Here is a 13,408-nt window from a genome sequence, read left to right as displayed (position 1 = left end):
CATTGTAAGCTAAAGAATGATCTGGAAATCTCAGCGTTTGCATTAGCACTGGAATGATTCTTTTGCCACGTGGTTGAATCTTAATAAGCTTTTTATTTGCAAAGGTTTATTAATAACTAAAGGTATTTTTCTTCCTGTTTTGATTTCCTTGTAAGTGATTAGGATTTTTGGGTAACACATTTTAGATTGTGGATTACCACCTTAACCATGGTCTTCCCTCTGCAAAGATTTTTGAACTTATCAAATGCTACAACAACAAACAAGCCAGCAAGTGAGCAGTGTTTGGGTGGCCATACCACTACCTGCCCAAGAGGAGTTTGTCCCAGAATGTCAAAACTCAACATGTAAAATTCTTTTTTGTGTAGCAACAGCATAAGAATTTACTCTCCGAGCATGAGCAACTTGTAGTGACTTTGGAAGACCACAAGAGTGCACTAGCTGCTGCACAGGTTAGAAGGGTAGCAGCCTCTCTGGGTTCTTTTTAAGTCTGCTTAACATTTCTGAATTCCTCTGTGCATGCAGTCTCTTAAAGGCCAGTCTTCGCTGAGTTCCTTAGGACAGAGCTTTCCTTATCCTGAAGATCATGCATGCTTTCAAAACTCAATCAAGAGAATATTAAGTAAAGCTTTGATTTTTTTTCCTTTTTTTTTTTCCTGCACTGGCAGTGTGGTTCATATGACTTTTTCTACCCTCCACCAACTCCTACATGCAGTAGTCTAATACTTGTCTAAGTCAGAGAATTCATCCCACATATGTGGTTTTTTCCACTATATAGACCTATGTAGACTCTTGCTATACTATCTGCAGGATTTTATATGCTAAGTACCTAAATAAATCATTGTAAAACTCTATATTTTACTCCTCCTTCCCTTGCTCCCGGCTTTACGCCTGCTACACTCCTTTTGGGCCTAGGCTTATGTGTTGTTAGGTCAAATTACAGGAAATAAGAAATCTCAGGTAAATAGAGAAGGAAAACCAGAGTCGTAAGTTTCATTTTTTCAAAGCCTACAGCAGTCCTCGCACAAGGCAGGCCCTCAGTAGATAATGTATTAAATGAACAAATACAGATGTTACAGAGCTTAGTGAAGTAATGTCACACTGACTGTTTTACAGCTTTATCATTGAAACAAATAGGAATGGCTAGTTTAGTCACTGTATATTCTTAATCACTGGTCTTCACTTTTCTTCTCTTGGAAGAATTAAAAGAAAAGAGCAAAGGAAAACCAACTATTTGTTCTTACCAGGAGACTGTGCATTATTTTTTGTCTTTATAAAATTTTTTAAAAGAATCGTATGCCAGGCCCTGATCTGTTTCAGAGACTGTAACATCAGGGTCTGTAGGACCCCTTTTCAAGGCAGTCATTGATTATCCCCCTACAAAACTGTAGCTGTGTGGTAATTTTTTACATGTTTATCAATTAAATTAGCTTTAGAGGATATTATTACATTCAAAATCTTCTTTATAAAATTTCTGCCAAGCATTGTTACATGAGACTATTTTCATACTGAAAAATATGACAGACCAATTTGAATACTCTATGTACTATAATAACAATAAATATTAAATTAAGCAACGACTTGAAAATTCAGAAAAATGTGAGTAAAGTAGTTCATTTAATGACCAAAACCAAATTCTGTTGTAAGCTCACTGAGGAATATTACTCACAAGATTTTGTAATAGAAAACAAGTTTTTAAATTTAATGTACATATATTTTTCTATTTCTTTGAATATCTTCTTGGTTCTTTTGGATGAGGTCGTCAAGTTTCTCCTGTTCTTTTACTCCCCAGTTGAAACTTTGCCCAGATCTGCTTAGAAAACAACTGCTATTTCAGGCATATACGTTTCTCATGTAAATCATCTTATGAGATTCTGTCTTGACAATCTGATTTTTAAATGTAATTAAGTGGGGAGAAACCAGGACCTGAGTGGAATTTGAGAGCTTAGAATTTGTCAGGGATTATCATAATAACTTTATATACAGAATTTTATTTAATATTCACAACCTACTGAGTTATATAATAACTGTATTTTTTTTTATAACTAAATAAGGTCAAAAGGAGTAGAGAAGCTGGCCCAATATCAGTGCCCAGAACCACCTTGAAGCTGGGATTTGTGGAGATTCTCTGTATTACAGTTATGTGGGCCTTGCCCCACACCTACTGAATACTGATTTCTAGGGTGGGCATCCAGGAGCCTGCATTTTTAACATGATCATTCCATAATTTAACATGATTCTTCATGCATGCTCATGTTTGAGGACCATAGTATTTCTCCCTTCAAAGGTTACGTACGTAGGAGGAGGAGAAAGAAGAAAGTGTAGAATATTTATCTTATTAAAAGCATCGCTGTATAGATGTCATTTTTTTCCCCTTTGACCTCCAAAGTCAGTTTGCAAATGTTTTGATAGGTTTCTGGCTAAGGGCCACTGTTAGCCATATGGCACACGTTTGTACAAATGATAAAGAAGCACGCCCCTGAGACACATTTAGCAGGCAGACTTCTCTTTGTGAATTAGAGAGACAGGAAGCAGGTGGGTGAGTGCCGTGCAGGTGTGCAACTGTGGCCAAGGGAGCCAGACTCGCCAGCCTCCTCTCTGCTCTGCTGGGCACAGTGAAGGGGCACCCTGCCTGGGAAGTGTGTTCAGAAGAGAGCTCTGGGTTCTTTGTATGTGCTTATGGAAATGTGTGTTTACACAGATAGCACTTCTGTTTTAGGATAACAGTGCTGGGACATATGATAAGCTAAGTATAAGCAGTCTATTGGTTTTCTTAACATATTTATTTTTTCCATCTTTATAGCTTCTGGTATTTAAAGTATCACACACCACACACACCCCCCCACACCTACACACACACATCCTACCACATATACACACAGATAACACACACATAAGTATATTCTCGTCCTATACCTGCATTAGTGCCTTTGTTATTTTAGAAGAAAAGGATATTCAGAATCAAAGAATGAGAATAAAAACCAGCCTCCTTTATGCCTATGCTACTGTTTTCCAAAACTGCAGAGCACGATACAGGGAGCTTTTTGGAGAGGTAGGGACCTTATGTGACCACAGATTGACTGGGAAAGAGGATGGCCTGAGTGATTTTACATATATAATCGGTTACTTATTTGAAGCCTATGGTTCTTTCTTTTCTGCTGAAAAGTGTTACTCAGACCATACTGGTAAAAGATATCTGCACTTAGATTTATATAAATGTGGAATTTTAAAATAGATTTTAATGTCCTAAAACTGATTGCATAGCTGTCTTTTAATAATGATATTTATACTAGAGAGTTATTTATAAAAATTCTGACTTAGTTTAATGTAGCATGGAAAACTAACATCTGTCTTAGATATTTTTTCTCTGTTCCCTTTAACTCTAATTCTAATTTGCATGTGATTAAAAATGGTTGAGCATGTCCAAGTAAGTATAGCTAATGCATGGAAACAGTCTGCATATTTTTCCTCTCTTGCATTTAGGTATAATATTTTTATCTAGTCCTCCACTGAACCATCTATGAATGATATCCTTTTCCCTCCTCAAATTGTGCAATTTGCATCCAATTGTGCAATTTGTAATGCAGACTCAAGTTGCAGAATATAAACAACTGAAAGATACACTGAATAGGATTCCAAGCTTTCGAAAACCAGAACAAACAGAACAGCAAAATATCACCCAGGTGGCACATTCTCCACAAGGTGACAGCACAGCAAGAGACAAGTCGCCTGGAGAGCCTCGGGAGGTAAGAGTTGGGAACTGGCCTGTGGGCGAGTCATTTTCTCTGTCAAGCTGTTCTCAGGTGAACTGCTCTAAATATGGTCAGCTCTTCCTGCGGAACATTGATTCTCAAATTTTAGCAAATATCAAGAGTTCCCCATTAGGGCTGTTAAAACAGGAAGAGCTGTTTTCAGCCCACAGGTTGGGCTTCCCAGGTGGCTCAGCAGTAAAGAATCCACCTGCTAAAGCAGGAGACTCAGGTTCAATCCCTGGGTCGAGAAGATCTCCTAGAAGAGGAAATGGCAACCCACTCCAGTATTCTTGCCTGGAGAATCCCATGGACAGAGGAGCCTGGTGGGCTAGTCCATGGGGTCACAAAGAGTCAGACATGACTGAGCAACTGAACAACAAGCCTATAGGTTCAGCTAATTTGGGATGAAACCTGAGGATCTGCATTTCTGTTTCAGCTGGCCTGGTGATGTACACTTTGAGAACTGCTGTCCTGTTTTCTGACAAACACTAAACTAGTTTTATTTCTTCATATGGGTCTATTTGGTTGAAAGAAGCTATCATGTCTGAGTATTTTAAGGTTTTTTTGGGGGGGGATTGGGGTAGAGTAAGAAGGTTAAATGATTGTGAGGATATTATATGATAATCACCCCACTCAAGTACTAAGTTGATAATATATTTGAACTTGATACTGTACTAGGTCATATAGCATATGTCAAAGTTTGTATTTTAAGACCTTCATGAAACTGCAAGAGAGTAAGGTCTAAAAACAGAATCCACTCTTTTGTATTCCCATTCTTTATGAAATTAAGTCTTGTTGTTTAAGAATGTCTCCTAAGTGGAGCATCCCAAATGGTGTCACCCATATGATTAATTCTTACCGAGTTGCTTTTGTAATCAGATCTTTCCCCTGACAAACACACTGTAAACAATGAGTGTTTGAGAAGACTCCCCAGCTCGTCTTCTCATCATCTTATAGGAATAATTAAGTTGGTATAAGTGGACTTCACTTGAATCTTCAGTCTGAGCAAAGCATTCCTTCACGGACAGCTTCTGTGTCCTGGATACTTACTCTTTGTCTGGGTCTTACATTGCTCTGAACTTCAGAAAACACAGTCAGTGCCCTGGTGTGGGAACTGGTTCTATTCTCCATCCAAGTTCAACTGGATTGATCTTTTAATGACTCTGACTTTTTTTTAGTTTTTCTATCTATGAAATGGAGGTAATAGTTACTTGCCCTAACCTTTCTCACAGGGATGCTGTGGAGATAAATGACAGGTGTTTGAAAGCACTTAGAATCCTTCAGAGAAATATTTCCTATAAAGCCAGCCAGCGTGCTTGCTAAGTTGCCTCAGTCATGTCTGACCCTTTGCAACCCCATGGACTGTACCCTGCCAGGCTCCTCTGTCCATGGGATTCTCCGGGCAAGAATACTGGAGTGGGTTGCCATTTCCTTCTCTAGGGGATCTTCCCAACCCAGGGATTGAACCTATATCTCTTGATTCTCCTGCATTGGCAGGCAGTTTCTTTACCACTCTAAAGCCAGTTCAGTTCAGTTGCTCAGTCATGTCCGACTCTTTGCGACCCCATGGACTGCAGCATGCCAGGCTTCCCTGTCCATCACCAACTCCCGGAGCTTACTTAAACTCATGTTCATTGAGTTGGTGATGCCCTCCAACCATCTCATCCTCTGTTGTCCCCTTCTTCTCCCGCCTTCAGTCTTTCCCAGCATCAGGGTCTTTTCCATTGAGTCAGTTCTTCACATCAGTTGGCCAAAGTATTGGAGTTTCAGCTTCAGCATCAGTCCTTCCAATGAATATTCAGGACTGATTTCCTTTAGGATGGACTGGTTGGATCTGGTTGCAGTCCAAGGGACTCTCAGGAGTCTTCTCCAACACCACAGTTTAAAAGCATCAATTCTTGGGCAGTCAGCTTTCTTTATAGTCCAACTCTCACATCCATACATGACTACTGGAAAAATCATAGCTTTGACTGGATGAACCTTTGTTGGCAAAGTAATATCTCTGCTTTTTAATATGCTGTCTAGCTTGGTCATAACTTTTCTTCCAAGGAGAAAGCGTCTTTTAATTTCATGGCTTCAGTCACCAACTGCAATGATTCTGAAGCCCCCAAAAATAAAGTCTGTCACTGTTTGCATTGTTTCCCTGTCTATTTCCCATGAAGTGATGGGACCAGATGCCATGATCTCAGTTTTCTGAATGTTGAGTTTTCAGCCAACTTTTTCACTCTCCTCTTTCACTTTCATCAAGAGGCTCTTTAGTTCTTTGCTTTCTGCCATAAGTGTGATGTCATCTGCACATCTGAGGTTATTGATATTTCTCCCAGCAATCTTGATTCCAGCTTGTGCTTCATCCAGTCCAGCATTTCTCATGATGCACTCTGCATATAAGTTAAATAAGCAGGGTGACAATATACAGCCTTGATGTACTCCTTTCCCAATTTGGAACCAGTCTGTTGTTCCATGTCCAGTTCTAACTGTTGCTTCTTGACCTTCTTACAGGTTTCTCAAGAGGCAGGTCAGGTGGTCTAGTATTCCCATCTCTTTAAGAATTTTCCATACTTTGTTGTGATCCACATAGTCAAAGGCTTTGGCATAGTCAATAAAGCAGAAATAGATGTTTTTCTGGAACTTCTTGCTTTTTCGATGATCCAACAGATGTTGGCGATTTGATCTCTGGTTCTTCTGCATTTTCTAAAACCAGCTTCAACATCTGGAAGTTCACAGTTCCCATACTGGTGAAGCCTGGCTTGGAGAATTTTGAGCATTACTTTGCTAGCCTGACAGTAAAGCCAGGGTACTATCAATTCACACTTTCCAGGTATGCAAGGACTTGATAAGATGTGTACCTCCAGAAGCTGTCCTCAAGTGTCTGAGAAAAGACTTTTTCCCTTGGTTTATTTATTTATACAGTCCAGTTTCTCAGTTATGTTTCTGCTAATTTAAGAAGAGAGCTTCACATTTATTTCAATTATGGGACAGTCTGACCAAACAAAATATTTTTCCTGATAAAGAAAAATCAGGAGGATTTGGCAGGAGGAAGAGCAGTGACACATTTTCCTATTGATGTTGTGTTTACTTCATTCTACCCCTTTTTTCTAAGAAATGAAGACCATATAGAAATCTCTGACGCTTTCAGAGAAAACTGATTTAAGTTCACCAATTTTAGAAGAGGAGTTCTCTGTAGAAAAAAACCTATCTTTTTTTTTTCTTCAGAGTTTTCTGTATTAATAATATAAAATATTCACAGACTTTCTCTGGTGTACAAAGAAATATTACTTTTAATACATTAAAATGTTTTATTGTACCTGATTTAATGGACACTATTTTACATGGATGTCCATTAGTAATGGCATTCTTTTTTTATATTAGGTAACAAAAATCAAAGCTAACTCATCCTCAATTTGATCTTATCCTTTTCTTTTCATATAATTATTGAAGACAAAATTTACATCAAAGAAAATTGCATAAGTATTCAATCACTTGAAGTATGAGGATTTTGCCTTTTTATTCTGAGAGAACAGGAGTTAGACTGCTTTTGAGGGCAGAGTCTACTGAGATGTGGTCACTTACAGGCTTTACTTTTAGGTTACTTATGGTATGCTTTCCGTGATGAAATTTTGCTTATGTTATCTCTATTTTATAGGTGAGATTACACAGTGAGAAGAGTTAAGTGACTCCATTGCAGCCATACTTTTCAGTCAGGACTCTATATTTCTAGACTCCAGGATTTTGCTTATGTTGTAACCCTGTAGACATGGTAATAAAGAAATTCTGTCACTACTTTCAAACTAGAGGAGTGTCATTTCCAGTGATGTGCTTGACCTAGGTGTCTCGAAATAGTGAAGTGTGGCAGAACCATGAAGCAGCCCCTGGAAGAACAGAGGAAACAAAACCTTACCCTTCCACCCAGAAGGAGGCAGAACTTAAGGCTCCCGCAGAACTGACCCATCAAGAAGCAGGACCCAAGGAGCCGGAGGAGCGACAGGTGGAGGAGGAGCACAGGCGGGCCCTGGAGGAGGAGGCCATGGAGCAGGTCGGGCGGCCTGAGCACCTCGAGGAGGAGCACGACCCATCACCCGAGGAGCAGGATCGGGAGTGGACGGAACAGCGTGAACGAAAGGAAGCCAGACTTGCCGCAGGGGAGGTTCACGCTGAGGTATGAGGTTGCCCAACCAGTCGGCTGGGGTAGAGGTTGTGGCTTTGTTTCTACATAATGTTGACCTATGAACAGGGAGAGTTTGAGCCTTGCAGGGCCACTTCTGTAAGGATTTTTCTAGTAAACACTAGAAAATCCGTGTTTGGTTGAATCTGAACATGGGAAACTGAGACAGAAGGGCCCCCACAGGGAGGCTGTGGAGGATCCGTACATACAGAGGGCTGACTAAAAGTTATATGAAGATTCTCACTGTGCTGCGGGTCCATGCCCCTAACCCCTACATTGTTCAAGGGTCAACTGCATCAAGGGAAAAGCCCATGTGTAACAATCTCTAAAATAAGATGGGGGTGATTTCACTAAATCTTCCATGTACTTATTTAAATGTTCTGTTGTGACATTAGTAGCACAGCTGCCTTACTCCAGAAAGGTGACTGGGGAAAAGAGAAGGTGCTGTAGGTGTTTATTTGTCAAGAATGCACAGTAGGGTGGGGGTAGGAGGGAGGCTCAACAGGGAGGGGATATGTGTATATTAAAACTGACTCATGTTGTTGTACAGCAGAAATCAAAACATTGTAAAGCAATTATCCTCCAATTAAAGTTTTTTAAAAAAGGAAGAGAAAAGAGTGCACAGTAAGGGAGACTTGGGCACATCCCTTTAACAGACTAGGAAACTAGATGGTCACCTCATCCTGCACTTTCTCAGTCTGTGCTCAAGGCCCATGGGCATCTTGATGCCAAGAAGTGACTCATTTTCTGTGATCAAGGGTGCTTGTCTCCCTGTTCACTTACTGTTAAATCCTGTGTTGGCTTTCACATATTCAAATTCAGGGTGGTTAGTAAGGCATCAAAAGCTGAGGGTTTGCCACTGGGTGAGTGTGTTTAACCAGTGTCTGCTCAAGCTGAGCATTCCCCTCTGCAAATGAGCACTGCCCTCTCACTCCACTCCCCTTTCACTCCATTCCCCTCTCACTCCACTGAGCGCTCCCTTCTCCATATGAGCACTCCCCTCTCACTCCACACCCCTCTTACTCCACTGAGCACACCCCTCTCACATAAGTAAGACTCATGAAAACATTATTATTATAAATGATACTTTAAAAGAACTGAGAGCAACACTGAAGCAGCCAGATATTTTTATTACACAGCCTCTAAGGTAATACTGACAACAATCTACCTGGCTCTTACATGAATGCTGATCATCCTTTATTTACATCTCTGAAGCTCTGTTTGCTCTCAAACTTTTCAAGACTTCAAGCTGCTAGAGGATTGGCTGAGCAGGTGTAAAGGCACCTGTAGGTTTACTCTTAGACTGTTGCACACTTAGTGTGAAGAAGCCTCTCCCAGTCTTGCATCCATAAGCTTTCCTCCAAGATAATTCCCTACTAGGTTTAATTTCCCTCAACCACGCACCCTCTTTCCTTTGGTGAGAATTGTACGTGCTTGTATTAGTTGGGGGATGGAGGAGAGAGTGGTAGATTGCTTAATGGAAGCAGACTTTAAGAATTCCTGGATCAGATTTTCCTTTAATCTGAAAATCCTCTCCTCATCCATTTTTTATTTCTTTGAAGGAAAGTGATTCTGCCTCTCCACCCTAACCTGAAATTTGACCTTTTTTGGCTCTGCTTAGTCTGAGATTGGTGTATGCTTTGCTGGAATTAATTAGCTTCCCAAAGTCTTCAGGTCTTCATGGAAAAGCCTTAGCCTCAACTTCAGCTCAGACATTGCCCCAATTAGTCTGAGGTTATTAAGTGCCCACTTATACCAAAGTCTTTTGAGCATACATTTAATTAAAGCTGAAACATTTCTTCTGTTGTGTCCTTTTCCATTTGAGAGGGAGCACATTAAAAATATCTGCATTAATGCCAACAGCAGGGGAAGGTCAAAGGAAGCCAAGCTTCTTCTTGCTAAAAGAAGCCAAGGGTGATTCAGAGAGAGTAGGGAACTAGCAGTGGAGTCCGGCAGTGGGCGGTGTTGGACCTAACATACAAGACAGTTGATCTGACAGAGAGGTATTAATAAACCAGCCCTGCCTTCTGCCCGTGTCATGAGAAATGGGTGAAGGGCAGACCCAGGGCACCCGACTGCTCTTGCTCACTGTTCCCCAGGTGCATCCTTCAGCCAAGCCAGTCACCAGACTCCAGTCGCCGTATGAGGAGCAGCTGGAACAGCAGAGGCTGGCGGCGCAGCGGGCGGAGGAGGCCCAGCGGCTGAGGGAGGAGCAGGAGGCCCTGCACCAGCAGCGGCTGCAGGGACACTTGCTGCGGCAGCACCAGCAGCAGCAGCTCCTCGCCAGGGAGACAGCCCGACAGCGGCAGGATGGGCTCCAGGAGGGCCGGCTGCAGCGCCCCGAGCAGCCACGGTAGCCTTCTGACCGACCTGGATAGCTTGGCCTCCAATGTCCACAGGCAGATTAAAGACAGCTCCTCGTAGTCCTTCCCTGTGAACTGGAGGGGCTCCTCTTGCTCATGGGAGCTGAGGCTGAACTGAAAATCAAATTCTAAATATTTAACTTCCAAAATAATCAACATTTTTTTTTTCTGCCTGAAAGTAACAGTTTACATCTCCAATTAACCTGTCAGGTGTTGTACTAGGTTCATTTTAGTTTTTGAAAAGCATTTTATCTTTTATAAGGTATCCTTTGAAAGTGTACCTGGAATCCTTATTAAACCTAATTGGATACATTTAGGAAATATATTTATGGCTTTTAAAAGAATTTTGAAAAATTCATTGGTAACTCTCTTTAAAGATAAATGTCTTATGTCAAACTGTTCTACTAGTGTCCCGGAGTTGATGACTGTTTGTTTCCTTGCAGGCAGCAAGCTCGTTACGATGCTGTGGATAATGATATCGTTCAGGGAGTGGAGGACCAGGGCATCCAGGAAGAGGAAGGAGGTGGTGAGCCTCTTAGATGATGAATGTTTTAATAAAACTGCTGGGTAATATATAATGTCAACTCAGAGACATATGCATACCTGTGTACAGGTTTCTCCTGCTCTCTGAGAGTGTTCCTTTGAAACTGTTTGTAAGCTGAAATGGTGTAGATCGAAGAAACAATTACCATAGGACACATCTTGCTAACGGATACACAAAATAAATTGAGATAAAGCACAGATGCTCACCAGCACATTCAGAGCTCTGGGGGTGTGAGGTTGAGATGCTGAATGTAGGTCCTGGAAAGGAGGTGGGTGGTGCCATTCTTGCTTCTCTGCTCAGGTGTGTGCTGCCTCCATACCTGCTTTCTCTCTCTACAAATGAAACACTAAATGGCTATTTTTGCTTTCACCTATTTTCATAAAATTGAACATCCTCTTCCGATTTCTTTCAGTTAGCCAAAACAGGTACTAATGTAGATCTTTCATAAAAGCGAAATGGCATAAAACAAACTTTCAAAAAGTGGAGGGTACCTATATGTACAGAGATTTGTGCACCATATGTCTTTTGTTGTCATGTTTTCCTTTATCCTCCCAAAAAGTTCACATTGATGGCCTGAATCAACCCAAGATAATCTGTTTGCTCTCTGCCATTTTAAAGTAGAGAGGAAATAGTGCTTTACTCTTCTTACATGGAAGGCTTGCTTGCATGCTCTGTCGTGTCTGACTCTGCAACTCCATGAAGTGTAGCCCACCAGGCTCCTCTGTCCATGGGATTCTCGAGGCAAGAATGCTGGAGTGGGTTGCCATTTCCTACTCCAGGGGATCTTCCCACACAGGGTTCAAACTCTCATCTTCTGTGTCTCCTGCATTGGCAAGCAGATTGTTTAGCTGAGCCAGATTGTTTACCTCTGTGCCGCCACCTGGGAAACCCCTAAACTTCTTGTACGTTAATACTTATTTTTATTTCTAGCACATTGTCGTAGGAATATTAGGCTTTAGGAAACCTCTACATTTTCTTCTTACCTTGGAGACATATAGATTATTACCTTGAAAGTTTTTCAAATTAAGTCACTAGTAGCTTTCATTCGTGGTACACATCTATATGTCACTGAACAAATACTGCCTACTGTGATAGCAGAACTAGAGAATAACCGTCTCTCTGGCAACGCTAACACTTAGCTGTGTATCCTTTCCTTAAAGAATCTAATGGAAGGTGATTACCGAACTCCCTCTATAGCCTATTCTGATATTTTATAGCTCTGATAGTCAAGAAATTGTTTTCCTTATGTGCCCCCATGCAACACTTGAAGCTTTTTTGTTCCATTATCAGTAAAGACTAGAGAACCATTTGTTCTCCCTTTTATTTAATGGATCCCTTGGTGCACTTGAAACATAATAGTAAGTTACCTGTATCTTTATTTTCTACAGGCTAAATACTCTCCATGTATTTAACCTTTCCTCTGATATCTGTGTGTGTGTTCTTGTCTAAATTCTCTGTATTGAAATATTTTTTTCAAAAAGTAACAAGTAAATGTGTGAGTATAAATATGTGATGTTTGTGGTATCATCACTATCACCTCAGAGAACACAAGATGGGCTGAATTTGTTTTTGAGCTTCACAAATGGGGTTACCATTTCTTTCATTTCCTGAAATAGCATCCGTTTCTTCTTTTGGTACCTTGCTATTTTCTCTGACATTACCAAAATTTTGTCAATAATTTTAGTGATGTTCAATTGACTGGGCTTTATTTTATGGAGAAAGTTTCTATCATTGTTTTTGGCATAATGGGGTAAAATTCAGCTTCTGTTGTAAACATGTGTTTTAGAGAGTTAGAATATGTCAGTTATCCACATTGTAGATATAGGGACTGGGAAAAAGATAACTTTCAGAAAAGCTGAGACGTGTACTTTATGTTGAGCTAACCTAAAAGAAGAGAGTGAGTGATGTGGTCTGTAGGAAAGCCCACCAGTAGCTTGGCTTGGCTTGGCTTTAAAAGGGAAGAATCCTATCTGGTTCACTGGGGCTGATAAGGGTTCCTTTGATTTGCTAGCCTATGAGAGAGAGAACCAGCACCAAGACGAGGCAGAAGAAGACCCAGAGAATGGACATGAGCTGCAAGAACAAGGGCCCCATGAAGCTGACCCAGAATCCGAGGGAGATGTAAGTGTCCTCTCATCCGGTCATGACCCCTGGGAACTCACAAGGCAGAAAGGAAATATAAAGGTTTACCTGACTCTGTAACTCCAGCTCCACGTGGTTTACATAATTATATGGTAACTGTTAACTGTCAACCATGGGGTGTTTGTGTGATGAGAATGGGTTAAAGGTTGCTCAGGGAAAACATCCAGGGAGTTGCCCTCTGGGGACTTTAGTAAAATTAAAATAGAAGAGCAAAAAGAGGCACTGTAGTATGTAGTAATTCTGAAAGATGAAAAAGAAAACACAACAAAGCAAATGTGGGAATTAGAGAGAGAACCCAAGAAAGGAGGTCAGCCACCATGGAGCATGCTGAGCAGTCTGCTCGGTTGTGAATGTGTGTCCTGCGACTGTGTAATCTCTCAGCAGTCCGGTGACTATTTCAGTAAACACACAGCTAAGAATGTGAGGTTTGAGAAATGAAAAACATTTC

The 13,408-nt window shown here is 40.9% G+C and overlaps 1 protein-coding gene across 4 annotated transcripts in view; it reads left to right on the top strand.

Moving 5' to 3' along the window:
• The window catches only part of GOLIM4 (golgi integral membrane protein 4), an 84,117-nt gene that overhangs the window by 57,439 nt on the left and 13,270 nt on the right, over window positions 1–13,408 (top strand). The window contains exons 7-12 of one of the 4 annotated variants that reach the window (XM_086318290.1): window positions 366–449; window positions 3,585–3,743; window positions 7,576–7,905; window positions 10,011–10,264; window positions 10,718–10,797; window positions 12,830–12,939. In XM_086318290.1, the coding sequence (XP_086174416.1) occupies window positions 366–449; window positions 3,585–3,743; window positions 7,576–7,905; window positions 10,011–10,264; window positions 10,718–10,797; window positions 12,830–12,939 (1,017 nt within the window). Of the gene's footprint in view, window positions 1–365; window positions 450–3,584; window positions 3,744–7,575; window positions 7,906–10,010; window positions 10,265–10,717; window positions 10,801–12,829; window positions 12,940–13,408 lie in introns of all 4 variants that reach the window. The other 3 variants (XM_086318280.1, XM_086318307.1, XM_086318299.1) reach the window with 3 other exon arrangements.

Source organism: Bos grunniens, chromosome 1 (assembly GCF_055505025.1).
Source record: "Bos grunniens cultivar Pamir isolate PY7600 chromosome 1, Bosgru_T2T1.0, whole genome shotgun sequence".
NCBI lineage: Eukaryota > Metazoa > Chordata > Mammalia > Artiodactyla > Bovidae > Bos > Bos grunniens.
Note: the sequence above shows the minus strand (reverse complement) of the source record. Positions and strands in the feature narration are given on the sequence as shown.